General features: G+C 36.8%; 1 protein-coding gene across 5 annotated transcripts in view; it reads left to right on the top strand.

The window, feature by feature from the left end:
- dlgap1a (discs, large (Drosophila) homolog-associated protein 1a) overlaps positions 1-25,346 on the top strand; it is a 117,735-nt gene that overhangs the window by 55,510 nt on the left and 36,879 nt on the right. For 4 of the 5 annotated variants that reach the window (XR_003275997.1, XM_026205963.1, XM_026205962.1 and 1 more), the window contains exons 3-4: positions 17,589-18,653; positions 24,915-25,126. Coding sequence is in view for 4 of the 5 variants with exons in the window: in XM_026205963.1 (XP_026061748.1) it covers positions 17,661-18,653; positions 24,915-25,126 (1,205 nt within the window). In the remaining variant the exon portion in view is untranslated. The remainder of the gene's footprint in view (positions 1-17,588; positions 18,654-24,914; positions 25,127-25,346) is intronic. The other variant, XM_026205964.1, reaches the window with a different exon arrangement.

Raw genomic sequence — 25,346 nt, 5'->3', positions numbered from 1 at the left:
TTGTACTTCTCTATTTCTACAAAATGAAGAATAAAGAATTTGCATCTGGCATGTTTTTACTTTTTTATGTTTTGATCTAATTACTGCAATTTCTGTAATTGTACAGTGCTTGTACAATGCAATCTTCTTCTTCTCCCAAATGAATCACATTTTTGAGGGCTTAAACATGCTCAAAAAGTCATGAAACTTTGCACACACATCAAACTTGGTGAAAAGTTTAATCTGATATACTATTCAGAAGAGGGTTTTGCAAAATGGCTCGACAGCGCCACCTATACTAAAAAAAACAACAGCCTTCCAGCTATGTTTCACGTACATGCACAAAAAATTGGCACACACATGTAACACACCAATACCTACAAAAAAGACCCATGGAGCAAAATTCGAATCCCAACAGGAAGTCGGTTATTTTTAATATTATGAGGAAATTTTGTTTAATTTTTTGTCATTTCCATGCGTTGTATTTTAACGAACTTCACCTAGAGATTTATTCAGATCAAACCAAATTTGGTATGCCTAATCTGAAGGCCTTTGCGATGTTAAATTGCAAAGATCTTGAGTTTTCGTTGAAGGACGTGTCCGTGGCGGCCTGACAAATTTCGATGTTTCGCCATGAAAAAGGAAGTTGCTGTAACTCAGACATACAATGTCCAATTTTCCCCAAACTTCACGTTAGATAAGACTTCTGCCCTAACAGATCTACATGCACATATTCAGTTATAGTCATAGCGCCACCTGTTGGCTACAGGAAGTGACATGTTTTACGCTGCAACAAACTACTCCTATACATTTTTTGACATTAATGTATTTTTTGTGGTCAGTCTAATCGAAAGGCCTGTGCAATGTTAAATTGTGGAGATCTTGAATTTTTGTTAAAGGGCGTGTCCATGGCGCCATGACAAAATTTGATGTCTCGCCACAGCAAGAGAAGTTGTTGTAACTCAGGCATAAAATGGATCTTCCCCAAACTTCACATGTTCGATAAGAGTCCTGGCCTGAACACATCTGAAGGCCAATATTCCATTATTATGAAAGTGCCACCTGCTGGAAATTGGCACATATATGGAACATACTTTGATATATTCCACTTATATTTATGACTTTAAATGCATATTTCTCACCATTCACCTTTTTACTAAAGCCACTCGCTGCTGGTGAGCCCGGGTGCGAGGGCCCGTTCATCGCTGCTTGCAGCTTTTATTAATAATATATATATTTTTTATTTTTTTTTATTGTTAATACAGATGCTCCATTCATTTCCACCCACCATGTTTTCTCACTGATTAACCCTCAACTTGGAAATTCTGGGCTGAAAATGATCTTTCAGACATAACTTGAAGCTTACAGTGAAAGGCACTTCATTTAGGGGTCAAAATGTGGCTACTTAGCATGGTTATGTTAGTCCCTGTTGTTATACTGTACACCATCTGGGCCCTGAAACATTGTTATCAATCAGTCATTTAAAAGTAGCCATGTGATTTGTCTAAAGAAACTGTAAGATGTAACACCAGCATAAAAAGGCCACTTTAGTAAGAATTTCAATGCTGGTCCAGGCTAGTTTACCCTGGTTTGATTTTAGTCTAGCTTGTGGAATGACATTTCTTCTGGAGAAGCTGTTTGACTAAAAGTCTAGCTGGATAAAGTAGATAAGCTAAATAAGCTTGGCAGGCACACATGGCTGATTTGTGTATATAGATACTAAAATGAAGAAATTGGCAGACTGGCATTTGGCCTAGTTACTTTTGAAGAGCATGTGTCACTCACACTGTTTGATTAGCCTGCACACAAATAGCCTTTATCAATACTTACCTGCTTGCTGACTAAACACCTGAGACTTCCTTTTTGAGTATCTGGAGCTATTGTAACATTAAAGAGAGTCATCCACTCTCACAAAATCACATTGTGGAGAAACAACCTTATATTCACCTATACATGATTCTAGGGTAGATTTATTGTTATGTATGTTGGTAATATTTAATTGTTTTAGTAATTTAGAAGATAAATGCTGGAAAAAATCATTAACAATCTTTAGAACATGCGAACATCTTTGCACCAGTTTTTCTGATGTCATGACTTTTATTTTCTTGAGAAACCTTGAGTTCTCAATTGATTGGCTAGAGAGGGGTCTTTATGGTCTGTAGTTCCCAGGCTGTAATCATGGCTTGACTGAAAGAAAAATGAAGTAGTGTCACGAATGCTGGGCCTTGGGAGCATGCTTAAGCCCTGGGGAATGAGCGGCTAATCAGTGGAGGATGTGTGCTGACAGATAACATCTGCACTGACTTTAAACATCTCTCATGTGGAGCTCACTTCAATCTTGTCAGATAAAATGGCTTACAGTTAATATGATAAAACACAACCAGGCCTGTCCCTTTGCTAAAGTTACAGCCTAATGGTGATTTTATTGTTTTCCACTTTTCATTTGGCTTTTAATAATAGTTCAGAGAACAACAGAGTCAAAATGTAGATTTTTATTTTTGAAAAGGTATAAAGGTAAAGTAATCGAATTCAGTTCGTTTGAACTAATTTTAGTTATTATAAACAAGACTCCAGTCCATGGTGCCATGTAACCAGTTTCTCTTTTCCATGCAATATATCAATATATCTATCTGTCTACCTACAGTACCTACCTAGTACCTACAGTATTGAAGTTTGAAGACTGTTTTTGAATTTTGGCCTGTGTTAGTGAGACCAGAGCTAGCATTTCTTTGAAATATTTATATACCCTCTCTTTTTCTTGATGGTTTCCTAGTCTATTTACTTGCTCAGCATTATTGGTGCAGGGAAGGATGAGAGAAAAATGGCTAAAGATGTGTTTCAGGGTGAAATGAAAAGAAGAGAAGATATGACGAGCCTTGACTGTTTTGAATTTGGTCACTTTATTCAAAAATCTATAAAAAAAAAACAAAAATCAGCATTAGGGGGCCAAATACAGTATGTGATAATATATTCACAATAAATTATCTCTGTATTTTGCATCTATGCTTATTTTAATGACTTTACATTTACTCTGTATTAAGATTGTCACAGTGCGTGTTGTGTACATTTAGTGTTTTTAAACAACATACTGCAAAGAACGAACTTTGCCAGAAAAGTATTAACCACTTGATTTAAGTTTTAAATCAGTGGTTTTGGTTTTATTGAATTAAGGTGCCAAACCATGTCTTGTGTTCAGTATAGCTCAATGGGAGCATTAATACTGCTCAGTTACAGAGTCAAGTCAACAATGCGTTGTGTTACCTTAATATCTAAATTAATGTATGTTGCATTCATTTTGGAAAGCACATGCAGTACAGTATGTGCAATGGTTATCCTGAATGGCTTCACTACTCTAGTGCTTACATTTAAGGACGGAATCCAACAGGGAAATACCACGCCATTGGGGTTTTTGTCCTGATTTAGCAACATAATCTCCCTTATCACTCCACATAGTTGCTTAGAAATCCAATCCAATAGCTTTTTAATTATCCTCATTCAAATGCTTGCTCTATCATTAAAAGGTCATTTGGCAGTCTGAAAACCCAGTGGTGTGCCGTTTCCTTTAGTACATTCACACTGCTTAGGAGAGCTCATCGCTCACTACACTAAACAAAGGGTGATGTTATGGAGCCACATTAAACAAAGTCAGATGACCATAATGACCTGCAATTCAGACAATGTATCATCGTAAACGTGTTGCAGATAAATCTGTACCTGACACTGCACTGTGATTATTTAAAAGCCTCATATGTGACCCTGGAGCACAAAATCAGTCTTAAGTGGTTGGGGTATATTTTTAGCAATAGCCCAAAAAAACATTGTATGGGTCACATTATAGATGTTTGCTTTTTATGGCAAAAATCATTACGATACTAAGTAAAGATCATGTTCCATGAAGAGATTTTAGATTTTTTCCTGCTGTAAATACATCAAAACTTAATTTTTGATTAGTTATATGCATTGCTAAGAATTCATTTTGACAACTTCAAAAAAGATTTTCTCAGTATTTGTGCCCTTTTTAAGGTTTATCTTAATAAACCATAAATCAATGTAAAGCTTATGTATTCAGCTTTCAGGTGATGTATACATCTCAATTTCGAAACATTTTAACTTGAGACTGGTTTTGTGGTCCAGGGTCACATATTCTCTACATTTCATATTACAAATTAATGCAATTCTTTTTTAATTTATATCATAAGTATGATCAAGAAAATAATTTAAAATACCCCTGTTAGAATTGGACTAGACTGAATAAGCACAGTCAATGAAATGTATTAAATAAAAATTAAACACGAAGGGGTACATCTGTGAATTAAAGGGGTAATTGGTGATTTAGTATAGTAAAACAGAGCTATGAACAGGGTTATTCCATGAAACTTTCCTTTTTCAGTTTGATAAAGTTGATGTATATACAGTTATTTAGAAATTACCTGTTTAAATGTTCAAAACTTGCATTTTTCCATCTCAAGAAAAAGTTGTAATATAATTATAACTTCAAAAAAAGTCACAGGTTTGACACCTTAATGTTGTGCTGAAACTACAATTTTCTTATTTTTCAACATATATGTATTGCAACCAAAGTCTTTATCTGTCAGTTGCTCATGGCAGCTGCACTATTAATATATGTACTGTAAAATTGGTACATTACGTTAAAGCTCTAATTACCCACCCCAGTCATGTACATTTTCCTTTGTGCTTGACAGCAGCTTATCGCAAATGATTAATATTATGTCGTGCATATCAGTTGTGTGCTATAGCTCAGAGTGCATTGTTGATATTAAATAGTTAACTATTAAAATCATTCAGTTGTTCAAAAGGAAATGTAAAAACCTACTAAATGAATAATAAATATAGATCTATATAAGGTAGTACACATAGTAATAGTAAACATACTAAGACATGCCTAAAAGAACATTAAATTAACATTTAATGCATTTTAGAAGTGATTTACTGCGCCACTGTGCAGTAAAAGCCATACAGAGTACTAAATAAAAATCCATCTATCCATCCATCTTCAACTGAATTGATGGTAGAAGTTAAGAGTTTTTACTTTTAAGTACATATATTATTGTCTAATTCTAACCCCCTCAAAATAATAAAGACATGCACTACAAAATAAAGCTGAAAGCTGAACTGAAGTCAGCAACCCTATCCTACAGTTGCTTTCTGTGTTCTTCTAAACCCTTTGTTTCCCACGGTTGCACTGTCCTTGTGATGGAATCCTTGCAATGCAATTTTCCGGATAACTTGTTTTAATCAGCTAATGCCAATGTTTTGTAGACATGACATTGAAACCGTTCAGCTATAAAAGAAAGGACTCTTATTTATAACTCTAACATTTTTACATAATTACCTCTGCATACATTCTTTTTCACTACAGTTTCAATCAATACTTGGGAAAGATTTGATTTTGACACATAATCATTTGTATGTACTGTACAGTATTTTGTAGTTATGTGTGTGACTTTATTTCTTCTCGAGCTGTCTCAGATTTAACAGTCCTTTAGAGGTCAATTAATAAAAACCAATTGAATTTTAATAATAAATGTTGTTTTGCTAGTTCACTGGTGTTTTCCCAGATGCCAGTGCCTGGTACATTTCATGGAGTCATGCCCAGGCTGTTTTTGAAAGGAGCAGAGATGTTTTGTAGAAGGACTGCAGCAATTTATATTAAAACCATCTGTTACCATGGTGACATTCACCCCTCATCTTTTGAGATATTTCTGGAACAGAACGTATTTGTACACATACACACCCAATCCAGAACTAAACACAACCACACAGTATATAACTCAACTGTATGGATTCTACTGATATTTTTCCGTCCATATTTATGTTTAGAAACCTGACCTGTGAACATAAAAGGGTAAAGTCCTGCACTGTCATATATCAGGGTTTATTTAAGGTCACATGGAGCACAACTATCCAGTTAGAGTCAATATGAAAGGCTTAAAATACCCACATGACGTAGTAAAACCTAGCCTAAACCTAGCCTAGCCAAAGTCTAATGTGTGATGTACAGTTTAAAAATTACTTGTATGGTAACCTTAAAGTGTGTTTTATGTGGTAATATCTAAATTAATTGGTTTTAAGTAAAAAAAAAAAAAAAAAAAAAATATATATATATATATATATATATATATATATATATATATATATATAAGTTTCTTAATTTTAATTGATTCAATTTTTATGAAACATTATGGATTGTTAAATCCCAAGAACTGATTAGTCTAGCCTGTTTTCAGTTAATGAACTGAACATTGTGGCAGTCATCGCATCGCAAAAATAAATGAATGAATAAATAAATTCAATAAAATGAAACAAATTCTCAAATTTCTAATTCTTACCTTTTTTTTACAGTATTCAAACATAATAAAGGCTGTTTCAATGTGGCGTGTCAGATTGCTATGGCAACTCAGTTCAAGATAAACAGCAGCAAAATATACATGAATGAACATCTGAGGTTATGTTAAAAGAACTAGTACAGCTTACCGAAATCCGTGTCCTGTCTCATGTAATTACCCAATCAGTGATTCAACCACGGAAATGTGTATTAACAGCTTGAATAATGTCACACTACGTCACATTTACGTCACATTTACCTCAGAAGAACACATTTGGTGACCAAACTCGTTAGTCAGGTAAAAAAAATAACTCTAGACTGGAGCATTTTGCTAAGTGTATTTACCATATAACAAATTAATTATACATTTTACTGTCCTTCAATGAATAATTAGTTTGAATAAATCCGTAAATTTTTATGACAAATGCCTCATTTAAATGTTTGTTTCAAAAAACAAATTGGAGTAGAAATATAATTATTTGATTGTAACTTTATTATTATAAAAACTTAATTGAGTGTAATTTAAGTGTTTATATATGTAATATATTATATATGTAATTTAAGTATATATATATGTAAGTGTTATATATACTGTAAATCACTTAATATTAACCTTCAATATTATAGTAATGTATTACCAACTGACTCATGTATATTTTACATTAGCATTGCTTGAGGGATATTTTTTTTCTTGAGAAAATTTGGAATGTACTGTATCTGATATTGATATTGAATTGAATCGAATCGAATCGGAAATTGAAAGCTTGAGAGTCAGAATCTAATTAAAATCATGAAATTTGTGTCAAAAGCCCAAATAGTTGGTCTAATTTGGAGTCAAATACTTTAGAAATAGCTCCTTAATGCCGTGAAAGTTCTGCCATGATGTACAACTGCATGTTCTTCCAGTACTCTAGGATTTTATTTCTTCTGAGGAACACATACTGTAAGACATTTTCTACACCATTTTCTACACTGGTTACACGATGTTGTTGTTTGTTTTTTTTTGTTTGTTTGTTTTTGTTTTTTTTAACTATAAAAAAAGAGACTGGATCTTTTAAGCATCAAAAAGGATGCAGAAGCACTATAAAAGTATCAAAGGTCAACAACATGACTTGTGCACTATATTCCAGTTATAGCTATACAATAGCTTTGTCAGCCTGGCATTTAATGGGACAGTTCACAAAATGATTTTACTGACCCTCATGTTGTTTCTTATCCGTATGACTTTTTTTCTTTCTACTATGGAACATAAAATATATTTTCAGAAATAATGGAAGTCAGTGGTCACCAGAAATTTGTGCTAGCAACTATCTTCAAAATATTTTCTTTTGAAATCTGCATACAGGTTTGTAACAACATGAGAGTAAATGATGATGGGATTTACAATTTGTGGTAAACTATACCTTGGGTCATTTTTACTGACAATCTTCTTCTCCAGTAAATAATTATTCAGAATCATTAAAAAAAACATAATCTGATTTGTTCACAAATCAGCTTCTCTTGTGACTTCTAAAGAATTTATTTGTTCTGTTATGGTACAGTTTTAGTCATTAACTTGTATTAAATTATTGCATGTCTTCAGAAGTCTAAGAAGTTCAGAGCTTGACGTCCTCATTGACTTTAATTACAAAGAAATGAGTGCCCAGAATATTCTTTATAAATGTTATACTTTTAAAAACCCTCCTAAAATGTGAACAGTGGAAAAACATATATCTATGCATTTATCCCATCAGAATACATGGCTACTTTTGAGTAAGCGTCAATGGGCACACCTGATCTGTCAGCGGGTGCTAAAAATGCATTGCTAACCTGACCCCTCAAATGCATCCGAGATCTTCAAAGATGCATTAAACATGATTCACAAAATAACTTCTATAAATAACAATATAAACAATCCCCACAAGCGAATCCATAGCCTACAGAGTCATATCCGGCGATGACACATGACCTTTCCCATCTTAAGAAATGCAGGCCCATGAAAATCAGATCCTCCTGACAGTTAATGAACATTACACCCCTTCTCCTCTCTCTCCTCTCATTCCCTCTGCTTCTCTGATTCCTGCGTGGGAAGGAAATCTATTCAAGTTGAGTTTATTTTTGGCTCGCAGGAAGTCTGCAAACAGAGGCTCTTGAGTCACCAAAATGGACAAAAGGCCTTTGCATCGATTCAGTAGCTCCGCCATCCTCACTACAACCTAAAGCTGTGCAGCTAATTACACAAGTTTTGATACAACTAAAGCCACTTCTAAAACCCTCTTCTCTCTGCACAATAACTCAGGATAACCCAGACGTACAATGCGATTTGTCAGAAGGTTAATTGATTATGAACATTTTTTTTTTTGCATTATCATTTACCATAACTAATGCGTTTGTTCTCATAGGCTAATCCATTTTCTTTAAACTATGTATAAATGCCAGATGGATATTGTGTTATGAACAAATCAAATTTCAGTCTATTATTCTGGTCCTTGGTATACTATCAATCAGGCTGCCTCCAGCGGTATACCGCCGGACTGGGATCAATATCGCTCTGACTCACATCTTTATCAGCTCATCATTCTCGCATGTGTGTGTGTGTGTGTGTGTGTGTGTGTGTGTGTGTGTGTGTGTGTGTGTGTGTGTGTGTGTGTGTGTGTGTGTGTGTGTGTGATTATAGTGAGTGTATGTTAGCATGTACTGTAAGTCCATGTTGGTCATCTTTATACTGGAATGTGCACCTCCATCCATCTGTAAGTGATAAATGTGCAATTGAGGAGAGCCAAGGCTCTAGTTCCCTGCTGAGATTGGGGGTTTTGAAGGCCATAGGTGTTAAAGTCTGTCAGCCGAAGGGAGAAGGATAGGCAGGAATAGATGGATAGAGAGATGGGTGGATGGAGACAAAAGTGGCTGATAAGGAACAGAAGGGGTCATGGATCATTCTAGGTTTTTGTCTCAGGAAGTCGGGAGAGCGGTGATGGATCGCATCTTCTGAAGTGAAACAGAGAAGGAAATATTAGCACTGTGATTTCGGTCATTGTTTTTCAACAAAGATTTGACCTGTTCTGTCAAGAATTTTATGAATGCTGGTCTGAATTTTTTATTCATAGTTGTAATTGTTCCCTCACTGGTAAGTGGCTTGGAAACTGGAGAAAAAAGTATTGGCTCTCCAGACACTTGTGGATGCCCACAACCATAGCATAAAATAAGGGGAAAACATCCCGATTCATCATAGTAATCCCATTCTGTCACAACTGCTGTCTGTACGAGAGCTCATAGTTGGCTGTGATTTCAAGCATCACCAAGATACAAGAAACTGTTTGGAGTAACAGTTCAGAACTGTAGTCTTGTCTTAATCTATGATCAGGATATGTGAGAACAAATGAATGAAGTGAAGAATTGTTTCATTAATGGGTACATCACAAAATGTGTAGATCACAGTTGACTCCAGAATCAAAAGGAAATGTACTAATAATAATTTGCAGTAATTGTCCATTATGCCTATAGTACACTGTATATATATGTATATTTTAACACATATGCCGTTTGAATGTGGTTATAACTGGGTATCTTGCTGTACTTTTCCAGTATGGATATTTTTTATGTTTTATCCCATCTGTTCAGCCACTGTGTGGCGACCCTTTTCCCTCAGAGACTAATTACTCATGCTGTGTAACCTCTTGTTAATACTCATGAAAAAGACAGATGGACATTGTCTGCAGTAATGAAATTTACTTTTTGTCACCCATAAAAATATGGCCCAACACACATTCCAGCACAACTTCTGTGCTTATGCTTAACCAGCATATAAAAGACAGTGGAATCAGGTTTCCACAATAAAGCAGTATTGTGATTCCAATAATTCAGTAGTTGAGTAATTCAGCTGGAGTAGTTACGGAGTAGGTTTAAGTGATCTAAAATATGGTCATGCTGAATAAGGCATTAATATGGGTTTTTTTAAGTACTCATTACTAGCCACTAATATGCACACTAATAAGCAGTTAGTTAATACTGAGAAATGGCCCTTAAACAAAAGTTACCATATTATTACAACATCGTGACATTACATAAAACAAAAGTATCATTTAAAGCACATTGTTTCATGAAAGCAGAAGGCCAGCCAATTTTGAGCTTGTAAAATACACTCATGCCAAATATTGTCATGTCATATATGTGCAATTAATTGTTTTAATTAAATAAACTGTTGCATAATTGAATGTGTTATTAAGATAATTATTCATATGTGATCTTAAAAAAATTATATTGCTACTTGATCGGGTAGAGCAGGGGTCCCCAACGCGTCGCTCAAAATTTTGAAAAACTCAAAGTAAATAGATCAGCTTTAATCAAAGTTATTAAGAGTCTCATGCAGGCACAACATGTAAAGTAGTTTTGTTTTGTGTAAAAACAGGACCGCTGAGGGACATTCTATGAAATAAGTTTGATGCATAATAAGGAGACCCAATGTCTTAAGAAAAGTTTCGATTGCAATTTCTTCACATCTTCCCTCTGTGTTATGTGTAATAAAGCAGTGTTTTTAGAAGCAGCTTTGTTTACAGAGGTTACTATGGAAACAGCTCTGTTCTGCACTTCATAAGCGCCCTCTGCTGTCAAACTGTGGATTTACAGATTTATTCAGTCTGCCATATTTTTGTTCAGACCAATGCAAAATCAGATCAGATTTTTGTTGTTAATTTTAACCGATCAATGGATCAATAGCCTACCTTGTTATTAGAAGCATTGAGCCTTTTAGAATACACATTAGCATATGTTGAACTGTTTATGGAGCATATAAATTATAATTTATCATTCTGACTCATTCTCTTTTTTTTGAATTTTCTTCTGTGAACAATAGCACAAAACAAAAAGCAACAGCACAAATGCAGAACCCATCCCAACCCATCCCCTGGTAGACTAAAGAGTAGAGAAGATAAATAATAAATAAATGCAGGAAGTAAAATAAATAATAATAATAATAACTAAGTAATATTAATACATCAAATACAATAAAATTATTTTTACAAAGATTTTAGAAAAGATGAAACAACATTAGAAGATGAATGCCATAAATTAACAGTTTTCCCAAAAGTCATTCATGAAAAAATGGCGTGGAGTCAAACATATCTCAGTACCCAACAAATAAGAAAGGTCCTGTGAGAGCTGAGACCAAAAATGAGAGAGAGAGGGGCACTCCCCAAAAGAAATTGCCTAAAGATCCTTGCGAACAGAGATTTTACTTAGAAGATGACAGATTTGTATGAAAACTTTGCACTTTGGATGGGTTAAACGCAGAGCACGAATTCTGAGTCCATACTTTGCTGTATGTCACGTCACTTTATATATATATATATATATATATATATACACACACACACACACACACACACACACACACACATATACATGCATATATATTTTTTTACATTACATTTTTTACACTGCACGGGGAAAACAACAATGAGGGAACCAGGAATTGGTGTCACAGTCCTATGAATGGTAGTAGTGGATTCACCAGTATTAGGGGAAGGTGGGTGGCAGGTGTTAGTCTCCATTAGAAAGCTTTTACAGGGAATCACATCATAGCCAATCCACACTCCACCTGTCATAATGACCTATTTCCCCTGCAGACGGAATACAATTCCAGGACATGAGCTGCAGGAACTGTTAAATTTTTTCTCCAGAGATGTCTGAGGGGAATGGCTTTATCAAGATGCATATGACATTAATATGTCAATTTTATATGCACTGTAAAATGAAAGCACACTTAATGGGATGTTCCACAAAGAGCTTTCCTAGAATCTGTGAATGTTTACTACAGATATATTATATATAATATAAGTCCCAGTGCTTGCTCTGCCGCCACAGCAGCAACAGTGTAGCAGATCTATTCTGTCAAGACCAAACACATTAACATTGCCATGTAAGTTACCATGACAATCCCTCAGAGAGTTGCCATGATATAACTTTTAACTGTGTGTATATATATATGTGCTCATAAGTTTATCCAGAATATCCAAATATGTTAATAATTTTATAAAAATTAAGAGAGCTCATGAAAATTGTTTAGTTCTGTCCTTAATAATCTATTTCACATAACAGATGTTTATATATACTGCACAAGAAAAATAACAACTGAATTTTTGAACAGAATGGAGATTTTTCTGGGAATTTTTCTGATTTTGCCTAAATATAATATTTTTGTATTTAGTACTGCATTTCACAGGCTACAGAAGATTGTTACATGTTTCCCAGAAGACAAAATAAGTCAAATTTACCCTGATCTACAAATTCAAAAAGTTGATCTACTACAAATAAATAAATATATCATGACTACAATGTTACCCCTCTTCTGGTGGCTACTTCCAGCAGGATAATGCATCATGTCACAAAGCTCAAATCATCTCAGAATGGTTTCTTGAACATGACAATGAGTTTACCTTACTCAAATAGCCAATCCAATAAATCCAATAGAGCACCTTTGGGATGTGGTGGAATGGGAGATTTGCATTATGGTGGCAGCTGACAAATCTGCAGCAACTGCATGATGTTATCATGTCAATATGGAGCAAAATCTCTGAGGAATGTTTCTAACACCTTGTTGAATCTATGCTATGAAGAAATAAGGCAGTTGTGAAGGCAAAAGGGGGTCCAGCCCAGTACTAGCAATGTGTACCTAATAAAGTGCCCAGTGTGTGTATGTGTGTGGTTTGTCGTGGCCTAATGGTTAGAGGGTTGGACTCCCAATCGAAGGGTTGTGGGTTCTAGTCTCACCTTCAATACCTCGACTTAGGTGCCCTTGAGCAAGGCATCAAACCCCCAACTGCTCCCCGGCCGCCGCATTATAAATGGCTGCCCACTGCTCCGGGTGTGTGCTCACAGTGTGTGTGTGTGTGTGTTCACTGCTCTGTGTGTGTGCATTTCGGATGGGTTAAATGCAGAGCACAAATTCTGAGTATGGGTCACCATACTTGGCTGAATGTCACTTCACTTTCACTTTCACTTTTTCACTTTGGTTCCAAAATGCATTGAATACATTTGGATTAATTTGAGTAAAATTAAATTGAGTTGTAAATTGTAATTTTCCTTACCAAGAAAGTGGCAAGATAAAAACCACTATTTTCTGTTTCAAACTTTCACATAATATCTTTAGGTTATAATAACATTAAAATTTCAAATCCAGGTTTTGATTTTCAAAGATTTTTTATAAAATGTAAAAATAAAAAAATAAATAAAAAAATAATTCTTCAAATGCAATACATTTTTCCTAATGAAACTGATAAACAATAAAAAAGCTGATCTCCTTATTAACTTATTTCATAGAAAAGTTGATCCACATATTACAGCCTCTGAACTTAGTCAATACTAATCTTATATACAGGCACTGGAATAAAAATGCTTCTCCAACGCAATTGAGGTGGAAATGGGCTTCTCCACACAGCTCGCGCTGAAACGCGACGCGGTGCGGGAGTTAAGACCGCAGTTTGAGCCAGTTGCTCTAATTTATATGAACACCTCGAGATCCTCCACTTCAGGTGAAAGTGGGGGAGAAGAGTCCTCTACTTCAAATGATCGCTCTGTTGCAAAGCTACTTGCGTCATTACAGTCACTCTCCATTTTAGCGTCTCTGACAGCAGCTGTCAATCAACCCATCAATGCGAGTCTCAGGTTCACGCCGCACTCCCCGCCCTAGGTTCGTCCCCTCTATCTGCGTTGTGATCTGCCCACTTTTCAGCATTTTTCAAATATTGTCAGTGGGTGGAGTCAGGCTCTGACCAGGGGTTTAGTTACCCTTTAATAAAAACATTAACACTGAAAAGCTCCGCGATATAGCATTCATAATCGAATGTGATTCATCTAATGAATGCGATATAGCATAGCTTGTCAGTGATCTACGGCTCTGTGTATTCAATGCATCTAAAAAATTTCCATCTGAATCGTGTGATGGATATTTACCAGTAGCCTACTATTAATCGCAGATACGGCATTACTGAAAAGATGCACAAGTTAACAAATGCGATTTATTGTGCAGCCCTTGTTTGTTAATCACAAAGTACAAAGTAGATGAGGAAAACCAGGGTGCCGGGTGTTTTCAAAGCGTGTGTGTGGAATCGTGCACTGTGATTGGTTGAGAGAATATATCGCATTCTGCAAAAAAGGGAGAGTGGCATTTGTCGGGGTTTGGAATTTTTTTTTAGAAAACATGACCTTATAACTTGGGAATATCAAATTTTGCGTAAAATTAAAAAAATATTTTTCAATACCAACCAGATACAATACTGATTTTGGTGGAAACGGAAAAAAAAGTAATTTATCGTGTTTTGGAAGGAACTAAACTCTCTCTTTCAAGCATTTCAGAAAAAGTTATGTACAGAGAATGAGCTATAGATGGTGTGTATCTGGTTGATGCCTGTTGTTATGAATAGAAAGGGTGATGCTTGACATGACAGTGAAGGACATGGACAGGGCCACTGTGAACCCCAGTGCTGTGTGAATCAGTGGCGTTGCAATTGGCTGTCTAAAGATTTGCTGTAAATGAGCTCCTCTCTACTGTTTGTGTATGTGTGATATGAGTATGTGGCATGTAGGTGTTTGAGATCTGTGGCTTTGCACTCCAAGCTGCAACAGCATTCCCCCACCCCCCATTAGACTGTCACAAGGGCCAATAATAACCTCTCTAATAACAGGGTTGGCTCTTTCTCACTCTGCTGCTCTCTCTCTCTTTCTTGAAACAAATGTTCTTCCTCATTTCCAGTGTCATGCAATTATTGTGGCTGAATGAGGATATGCTAACCATCTGCAGTTAGCCACATTTGGCTATATGCCTCAGAAAAAGCCCAAAATTGAGATGAAAAAGTTGTTCACATGAGTGATTCAATCATATCACATACCTGACAAAGTGTTTTATCCCAGCTAATTTTAATTTTAATTTATTTTAATAGTTCAATCATGACAACTCTCTGCAGATTTTACCATGGTGATGGATATGACAGTTGTCATGTAATGTATTTGGTCTTGGCGGACTAGATCTGTTACGCTGCTGCTGAGTTGCTGCCGCTGTTGGTTATTGCTGTAGTTCTAGATTATTGATGCTGCTGCAAGCAAGTACAGGAACTTGCTACTGCCAATGCATATGGCGATACGGTGCTATGAGTATTGAAGACATACTGCTGCTGCACAAATTGCATATAAAATAACCTGTAGCAGATATACACAGGTGGAGCTGGTAAGTTGGAGGGTTTCAGAGAAACTCTGAAAGCGTGCTGCAGGACTCTCAAGTGAATGCTAGCCATCCATATAAATGCAAGGCAGTAAGCTCATGCAGCATATAGTAAACGCATATGCAGCATGAACCAATCAGCTTGTGCCAGCTTGGGCTATATAGCCTGACTGATAAATAGGACAATAACTCTTGATTTTTGTGAACTTGGTTCAAGCAATTACTGAGTGTGAGCTTTCCATGAAGAGCCTTGATGAAAGCTGACAACATCTAAAAAAGACATCGGTTTAAAAAGGAAATTTAGGCTCTAAGAATAATGATCAGGCTTCATGTTGAAATAGTGCCCCAGTAAACCGAGTGCTGCCTTGTACTGATTTTAATGACTCTGACAGTGAGCGGCTGCCGCTGAAAGTAGTTGGGATTGGTGATAAAATGAAAGTAGTGTGCTAGGGGTTGACCCTTACTACTTGACTAGTCAATTGATTTAGTTATTACTTAACACGTTGGGTCTGTGTCAAAAAAAGTCTTTTAAAAGTGCTTGAACTGCTCTGGTTTAATTTGTATGTATGGATGTGTGTCTGTTTAAGAATTTAAATTGAAATTCAAAACTTTGAAATCTTTGGCAACATTGAAAATATATATAAAAAAAACTCAGAAGTTAACTCAAAGCACACCAGAGGACCGAGTTCCTCTTGAATACTTCATTGTGATTCTCACTACTACTTTCCTTTTTACATCGTCAATCTATCATGTGAATCTTAGCTTTCTTTCCTTCCCTCAGAGAAGAGCAGAAAAAGTATGTCAAGACTTCTCAGCCTTGAATAATCCTTTCAAGTACTGTCAGACAAAAAAGCATTTTGAAAGCCTGACTGTTGCTGGGTAATGTCAAACACAGATGTTCATTGAACTAACAGGGTATTTGATCAGATCAGCTCTGCTTGGTTAGGTTTAAGTACACATTGTTTTGTACAAAGTGGTCGTGGTTCCACTTTGCAAAGCACAAGACCTTTTATTAAACTGTGTGTTGCTGGTGGTGAAGAGGTTAAAGGAAAATTCATTCTCATGTTGTTCCAAACCTGTAAGACTTTAGTTTATCTTCGGAACTAAGGGTGCACAATAAATATCATCCGATAATTAATGCGCATCTCATCAGTAAAGGCTGTTATTTAATCAACGGGTAAATTCCATCAGGTGCATGATTTCACATAGAGCAGCTGTTACTACACAGAGCCGTTGTTAACTGACAAGCTGCGCAAATCCATTTTTTTACCGCTGATTAAATAACCGGCTTTACTGACGAGATGCACATTAATTATCGAACGATATTTATCGCGCATCCATATTTGGAACACTAATTAAGATTTTTTTTATTACATCAGAGAGCATTCTGACCCTCCAGACAGCAAAACAACTGACACGTTCAAAGCCCAGAAAGCTACTAAGGACAGCATTCTCGTATCTTTATAAAATTAAGGTTGAACCACTGATGTCACATGGACTGTTTTAACAATGTCCTCTCTACCTTGCTTTGCCTGGAACGTGGTAGATTCGTTGCTGTATGGAGGGTCAGAGAGCTCTCAGATTTCATCAAAAATATCTTAATTTGTGTTCTGAAGATGAAAGCAGGTCTTAAAGGTTTGGAACGACATGAGGGTGAGTATTTGACATGTCTTTATTTACATGAGATATTTTTGGGTGAACTATCCCTTTAATGAATTAAGATACATAAAAGGAAAAATCTTTAAAAACGTACACCTTGCATTCATGTTGATTTCATATGATTTTAAAAGCTTAACTTTTACTTGATTTAATTAATAAATATTATTATGTTTTGGGGGAGTCACAACACATTTGAATATTATTCATGGAATTTTAATTCAGAATTTAATTCAGAGATCAGGGAAAATTCAATTCATGATATCTCTGAATTGTATTTTTAAATAAATTCATAGATCTAGGCAAAAAAAAAGAAAAAAAAGTATCCTATTATTGACCCAGAGAGCAAAAAACATGAAAACATTTGCACAGAATGCTCACAATCATTTATGTCTTTCTGTGTATTCCCTGCAGACCTTCAGGTCACTTTGGAGCCATACTGTGCGTGGATGCCTCCAACCCTCGCTGGATGATTCCATCTTCGTGATGAAAGGCTTATCCGGCAGCCGCAGCCACCACCACGTGGTGACATGTGACCCCTCTTTTGACTCCATGGGTCACCACTTGGACCACAAGCCCTACCTCATCAGCCAGATCGACAACCCCCACCCGGTCGACCACTCTTACTACTCCCAGAGAAGCCCCTACCAGCCCGACTGTGTGGTGCCTTACGGGACCTTCCCCCGCCGACACTACAGCTCTCAGCATGAGCTGAAGGATGAGACCGCTGTGGTTCCCTACACTGGGGGAGGGGTTCCAGCCAACAAGGGTCAACAGCGTCTCCCTGTCGCCCTGTTGGATCAGTTTGACCGGCAGCTCCCAGTGCCTCGGGATGGCTATCACACACTGCAGTACAAGCGTGCCGCTGCTGCCTTGGAGCAACGGAGCGACAGCCCTGGCCGAATCCGGCACCTGGTACACTCTGTTCAGAAGCTTTTCACAAAGTCCCACTCACTAGAGGGCCCGCACCATGGTCACGGCCATGGCAAGGGCAGCATCAATGGAGGCAAGGCCAGCCCCGACGGAGAACCCCCTGCTATTCGGCACCGCAAGCGCAGCAAGAGCCGGGAGCGCTGCAAGTCGGCTGAACCCAAGAACAGGACGCCACCTTCTGGCTATTGGAGCTCGGATGAATTGGAACGCGAGGCCTGCCTGTTTCACCATGGACCACCGGGCGTCATGACCATGGGCCGTCACCCGGATAAGTCGCAGTCGCAGTACTTCTTGGAAGCCTACAACACCATCAATGACCAGGCGCTTAAAAACTCCCGCAGCAGCAATGATTTGGGCAAGTGCACGACGTGCACAAGCATCCCGCTGAGCGTGGACGCTTCACAGCTCGTGAAGAAGAGCTCGTGGTCGTCCTCTCTCACGGTGAGCAGAGCACGTCAAGTCTACCAGAAGCCCTCTGTAAATGTAGATAAGGCTCTAGTGAAAGCAGAGGCTTGTCAGCAGGAGCGCTCATGCCAATTCTTGCAGGTATGCAATAAGCCTTTCGATTCTCCCCTACACCCACATGCTCACCTAACCCACCTCCACCTTTTCACCACCCCTCCTCTTCCTCCTCCACCACTGGAGAGAGCCTCCAGTTTTGATTTGAGTTCTGCCGAGAAGTAAGTGCAACCCACTAGCTGCCTTACTTTCTGTTTAGCTGACAAGCATCTGTTTGGATCCATTCGATCTCTCGCTGGTATTATTTCCCTCTCTAAACCTGTAAATCACTTTTTTTTACCAATGTTTTTACTAAGTTCTTGGGTTCTGTGTGAATCTGAATGTGTGTGTCTGTGTAGGTGGTGGGATTGGATGGTGCAGATTGGATGAGTGCTGTTCTTCTGGATGTGTATGAAGAGGATAGACTCCATCCATTATAACTGGTTTCATGAAAGGTTACGTGCAAGCTTAGTATACTGTTTGCAAATTAGCCAGTTAGCTTAGCCTACACACTGTGCAACTGAGCTGTGAAATATACAGAAGTCCTGAATTCATGAATGTGAATTTAAAATCCACTGAAAGTTTAATTGGAATTACAAGAAGAGCAGTTCACTCTAAACTGCAATTCAAAGAAACCATGTTCGAAAAAGTTATTTTACTTAAGCTGCAGTACCATTTTTGGTCAGAAATGAACACAAATTGGTTATTGAGTTTAAAAGAAATCAGTGTTCAAAACTTCAAAACAAAATCTCCTTATCTTACCTCAGTTCACACAATAATGATTTTTAATTTTATGTGTTGTGTCCGATTTCACAGGGAATTTATATCATTTGTCAGTTTGAAGACCAGGCTACTATATGCCATATGTGGGAGAAGCATTTGTAGCTTGTTATTACAACAGTTGATTAGTTTTTTTAAAGGGGTGCTTTATTATGATTTATGATTATTATGATATTTAACTTTAATTAGTGTGTAATGTTGCTGTTTGAGCTTTAACAACATCTGCAATATATGATGCAAAGTGAGAGATAGGTTAGGAGACAGTATTTGCTTTTTAAGGCCTACAGCAAATAGCTGGTAGGGACTAGAATTAGCTTTACATCAAATGTACTTAAACACTGCATCCAGGAAAAAGCAACAAAGGGTAATGGTAAGAGGCATGACATTTCTGGACAGCATGCACCAGGAGGTTAGTGAATCACAACACACTGTGCCAGCTAACCAATCTGAGCCAATTACGTATTTCTGAGGGAGGGGCTTCATTGAACCAGGAAGTCAACAGACCGTTTTTAGAAGAACAGAAATCGTGGTGTAGCATGAAGGTGATATATTAGAAAAGTAATTTAAAAAATAAAATAAAAATAAAAAAACTAAGCATGAACACACTACAGTGCACCCCATAAAGATAATCAAGCCTTCAAAAATAACTGATTGAAAAACCCTTTAAGTAACTTTTTATGTTTCAAACAGAGATGGCAATATAGAGGCAGAAGTTACATACTGCAGCTTTAAATATGTTCAAATGTAGAACTATATATAACCTGAAAAATGTAAACTGAATGTGCAATTATATAGGAGGCATTTTAAAACACCTTATTTACTACCACAAAATGAATCACTTTAAATCCAGTTCAAATTAAATTCAGATTCAGAATTAAAATTGGGATTTTAAAAGGCATTATAGGTATTATGTGATTTTTACTTTAATCAAGCATTACAATCTACTAGTTCCTGGAGTCATCGACAAATATTTGTGACAGTGGTCCTGTAATCTGATTGGAAAAGAATACCTGCCAAAACACACTGTACTATTGTTTAAATCTGGTTTGTTTGAGATGTCTGTTTGAGAAGGCCAATATTTGTGTATAAATGTTACATTCTCAGTACTTTTGTCTCTACGGGGCATGTATCAGTTATTAGAATGATGGTTAATATTAAGCACTGTGTCAGAAATAAACAGCACATTAGTTAGGGTGAGAGAGAACACTGTATCTGATATTATTTAAAGTTTTTCCTATTCCTTTTGTACGTAATGCTGCAGTGCACAGTCCTGATAGTTCTAGTGAACAGACAAATGAGGTAACCTGTTACATTGTACATGCATCAAACGAGTGAACTAGAGAAGATCTTAAGACCACCTGCAGCGGACTGTGAATCAGAGTTTGCACGTGGGCAGCCACATACTAATTCAGAGGCTAAATTGAGCTGGCAGAATGTCTCACATGTTCTCTATCATGCTCTGTCAATACAAAGAATAATTGGCATCTTTCTTCAGGGCTAAATCTGGATGCCAGTTGCCATAGTAACTGTGAGTGACAGGGCATTGCACTGTGCTGGTCTTGTTCTAAAGGTTTGTGGAAAAATTCTTTAGATGTTCAGCAAGTTGTGATTTGCTGTCGATATCAAGTTAGAATTATGATGTTGATGTTGTTGACCTTATACAGACATTTAGGGTTTCATGCTTGTTCTTTTGGGAGTGCCTCTGTGTGTCTGTGTGTGCACTGAGTAGGATCACAACAGTGATTGAGCAGTATAGTGATTTGTACAATTTTAGGTGAGGTTACATTATACTACGTTATTTTATAAAATGGCACCTGTTTCTGTGACAGTTCTCCACTGTCAGATTCTTTTGCTGGCCAATTAGAACACTTTGAGGCCCTTACTGCCGTCAGTCATTTTATGTGTTCACAGGAAAGGCCATATATGGTAAACAGGAATCTGAGAGCATGGTAGGTGAAGCAGATCATTTGAGTTCAGATGCTGTGAGCGAAAGCTAGCAAAATAGCGGATGGTTTTGATAACATTTGAGATGATCGTGTGTAGCTACTTTTGTTAATATAATGGTCCCAATAACAGTGTTTTTGTAAGATGGTAGTTAGTAGGGCTCCTATTTAAGGGTGGTTAATTTTTTTAATTGGCATTGTGAACTTTTCTTGCTCGCTTGCTTTCTTTCTTGAAAAAAAAACTACAAGTTTGATTGTTTGTAGAGCTTGCACAGTGCGATTTTTTTTTTTTTACTTCATATATCAGTATGATATCCAATAATGAAATTATTATTATGTAGAAATTAAATATTTTATTTTTTACAGCAGTATTCTTTTAATAACAATAACAAATAAATCAATAATAATACAATAATATTATACTAAAATGAAAATATTTTATATGTTAATATATTTGTATATTTTTTATATCAAGCACTGTAAAATTAAATGTGTATCAAATTTTAAATAAGCTTGCATGCAGACTTGAAGTTTGTGAAGAGGCATTTACTGACAACCATGGCACTCTGAGACACTGAAAACACTAATTCATGAGCTGTAAAATAACACAGTAATACACTTTACTCTGAAACACATAACACATTCATGTAATTTCAACATATCAAAAAAAAAAAAACTAAAAAACACATTTATGTTATTTTGATTAATCACACAGCCCTGGTCGCCACCAGTAGCATTGTTGGCTGTCCATAGTTAGATTTCTTGCCCGCTAACCTTTTCTGATCCCGTCCACCCTTCTCTTTCTCTTCCCCCTTGCTTCCTGTTCACTTACTGTCCTATTGCGTAATTGGGTTAATACCTGACTACAGATAAGCTTCAGGACAAATTATACTGTTATCAATACTTGCGTTGTATTATCTCTGTATACTTCAATGTTAATGGCTGTTGCTTGTCATTTTCCTTCACTGAATGATGTGGCCGACATTTGGTCGACGTGCATGTGATATCCATGCGCATGTGCGGTGGGTGTTTACGTGCAATCAGTCATCGCAGAAACAGTGAAATGTTCGAAAGTGTTGGCTCACAATACAAAACTAAGCGACACCAGTGTCAGATAAAACATATGCAGTAGTAAACAAAGCAGGCAACACTAGTAATATAATAAAACATTTACTAACAAAACTCAAGCAGTGCGCTTTACTGTGTCTCCCTGCTCCAACTCCAACTGCAAGACACATTCACATCAAATGTTACTTCAGCGGTTGAGTTACACTCACGATACACTGCACTTATTCACAGTTACAAAAGTAAATTTTTTGCATGTGTTTTTAAGCCTTGCCGGTTAAACATTTAATTTGCACGCTGTTCTGACGTGCATATTCAGAGCGTGTACACCCGAAGTGTGTGTACACTAAAAAGCTGGTCAAACAGCACTGATTACTTAGTTTTCACAAAAGTTTTACATATAAAAACTGTTAGTTATGTCTAAAGTGAAAGTACAGTTATGTTAACAGAAAAGGTTTCGTGCAACTCTTAAAGGGACAGAACTAAACATGCTGCTGATTATTGATTATCATGCAGGATAGTTAACCCAAAAATGTAAATTCTGTCATTATTTAATCACTGTCACGTTGTACCAAACCTGTAATAATTTATTTCTTGTGCTGAACACAAAATAATATGTTGAAGAATGTGGGTAACCAAATAGTTGCTGGTACCACTGACTTTAAGTTTCAGGAGACCAGTTTGGTTTCCCACAATCTTCCAAATAACTTTTATTTTAACAGAAGAAACAAAATCATTCAGGTTTAAAACAACATGAGAGTGAGTAAATGATGACACACTTTTCATTTCATTTCAGACTATTAATTTAATATTAATAAAATAAGACACAAAGAGAAAAATAAGTCACTGCTCTTGACTGAAGAACTTTAATACAGTTGCTATATTTCAAGAGTATTAAAATAACTATAGTAACTGTATTTATAAGTAACATTATCGTTATCGATAAAATGTAAACGATACCCATCCTTACTGCACTTTTAAAAATGTGGGGCTAAAATAAGCACCTAAAGATATCAACTGAAATTCTGTTAATGTAAGGAAATGGAAGCTCTCATGTGGGACACAGACTTTCATTCTTGAAATGATGAAGCGATGCCCAGTCTGCTGTGAGGACTCTGAGTCTTGTACCCAGGTCTGCTCAACAGGATCTATCCTCAATTTCTGCTCGTCAGACTCGACTTGACTAAAGGCTTGTGTGGGTGTTGGTGGTATCTTTGAAGGAAGTTTTTGTGTTTGTCGGGTCTGTGAGCATGTGTGTGGGCAAAGAACCGGTGTTACTGGAGTCATTCTTCCTCTGACTGCCTTTTATACACTTCCTGACGTCAAGGCCAGAGCGTTTCCCCAGTAACACAAGCTCTGCGCTGATTCATATAATCACAGTGAAATTCTTTAAAGTGGGATTTTCTCTCGATGCCAGCCGAGAATCTCTTTCCAAACCTTAAAATGAATCTCCATGCAGAGTGACACACAGATGTGCTCTCTGTCAGCATGTGTTTTGTATGGACTGAGTAATTTGCACGCTCACATTTGATTTTTGCATGAAAGCAGTGTTCGAATTGAGAGGGGCTAGATGTTCCCAGATCCACATAATAATAATAATTAAAAAGAAAAAACATTTGTAATAATAATAAAAAAAATTGATGATGGCCCTTTCTGTATCTTTAAGAAAGAAATAACAGACATACTATGATTTGACAAACCTTAGGAATTACTGAATCTTTTTTTATGCATTTATTTAATTATTCATCAAATTTTTGTGAAGCATTTAAGCAATGGAACTAATACTGTGGATCCTTGTTGTTATATGATAAGAGTACCACCTAGTATTACAGACTTTTGTGAATGTAAGCTCATGCAATTAAAATGAATTATAAGAGTGGTTACGTATGTGCTGAACAATCACATTTATAACAAACTGGCAGGTATTTTGGCAACTGGAGTTTACAGTGAGTTCAGCCCTTCTTTGAGGTCAAATAATCAAGTGAAACCAACTAAAACTTTTTCTCTGGTCCACTTCAGAAAGTATCTTCGAACGAGTGGTTTCATACAATTCTCATTTTACTGTATATTTTATTACATCAGACATTCTTTTATGTAGTCTTACTGAGCATTTGCCAAGGCTTTATTACAATTACATTGTTAACATTTGATTATCCTAAAACCAATTAGTTGAAAATGAAAGCTTTTCCCATTTGTCAGTCTTAAGTTGTTCCTCTCTTGAAACCGCTGTCCAACTTCTCATGCTTTCAGAGAGTCCTATAGATGAGAGTTTGCCCTGGGAGAGCTGCACTGAGACAGATGCTTAACTAACCAGGGAGGCGTCGTTAGTGTAATCATGTGAACTCACACCGGCAGCCTCATTAATTACCTCTGCCGGCACATAGAGAAGAAGTGGAGATCAGAATGTGTGTGTGTGTGTGTATGGGTGATTTGTGGAGCTGAGCTCATGGGATGCAGTTAGGATGGTGAAATGCACCTTTCGGAAGAAGTTCATGACACAGTGTCACCTCTGACCCCACAGGTTCCTCAAGATGAGTGGGGAGGCTTTCCACTGGGGAAAGATGAGGATATCCCATGCAGACGCATGCGCAGCGGGAGTTACGTGAAAGCCATGGCGGAGGAAGATAGCGGAGATTCGGACGGCAGCCCTAAACCCTCGCCCAAGATGCAGGCGCGACGGGCCAGCTACCTCAAAGCCACCCAGCCATCGCTCACAGAGATGACCACTCTAAAGTAAGTTCTAAGATTTTGATCCATTTTGTTGATTGTATTTAAAATTTTACACACACCAGTTTTCATTCGAACCATGGTTTCTGTTAACTAAAACCATTAGAAAACCATTTTGTTACTATTAAAAAAACAATAATCTTAAACTTACTTTATTTTAACTACTTGAACTACTTTTAACTACTAAATAAAATTAAAATTAATAATTAATAATTAATAAAATGTT

This window comes from Carassius auratus, chromosome 27 (genome assembly GCF_003368295.1).
Source record: "Carassius auratus strain Wakin chromosome 27, ASM336829v1, whole genome shotgun sequence".
In the NCBI taxonomy this organism is placed as follows: Eukaryota; Metazoa; Chordata; class Actinopteri; order Cypriniformes; family Cyprinidae; genus Carassius; species Carassius auratus.
This window is presented reverse-complemented; position numbering and strand designations above follow the sequence as displayed.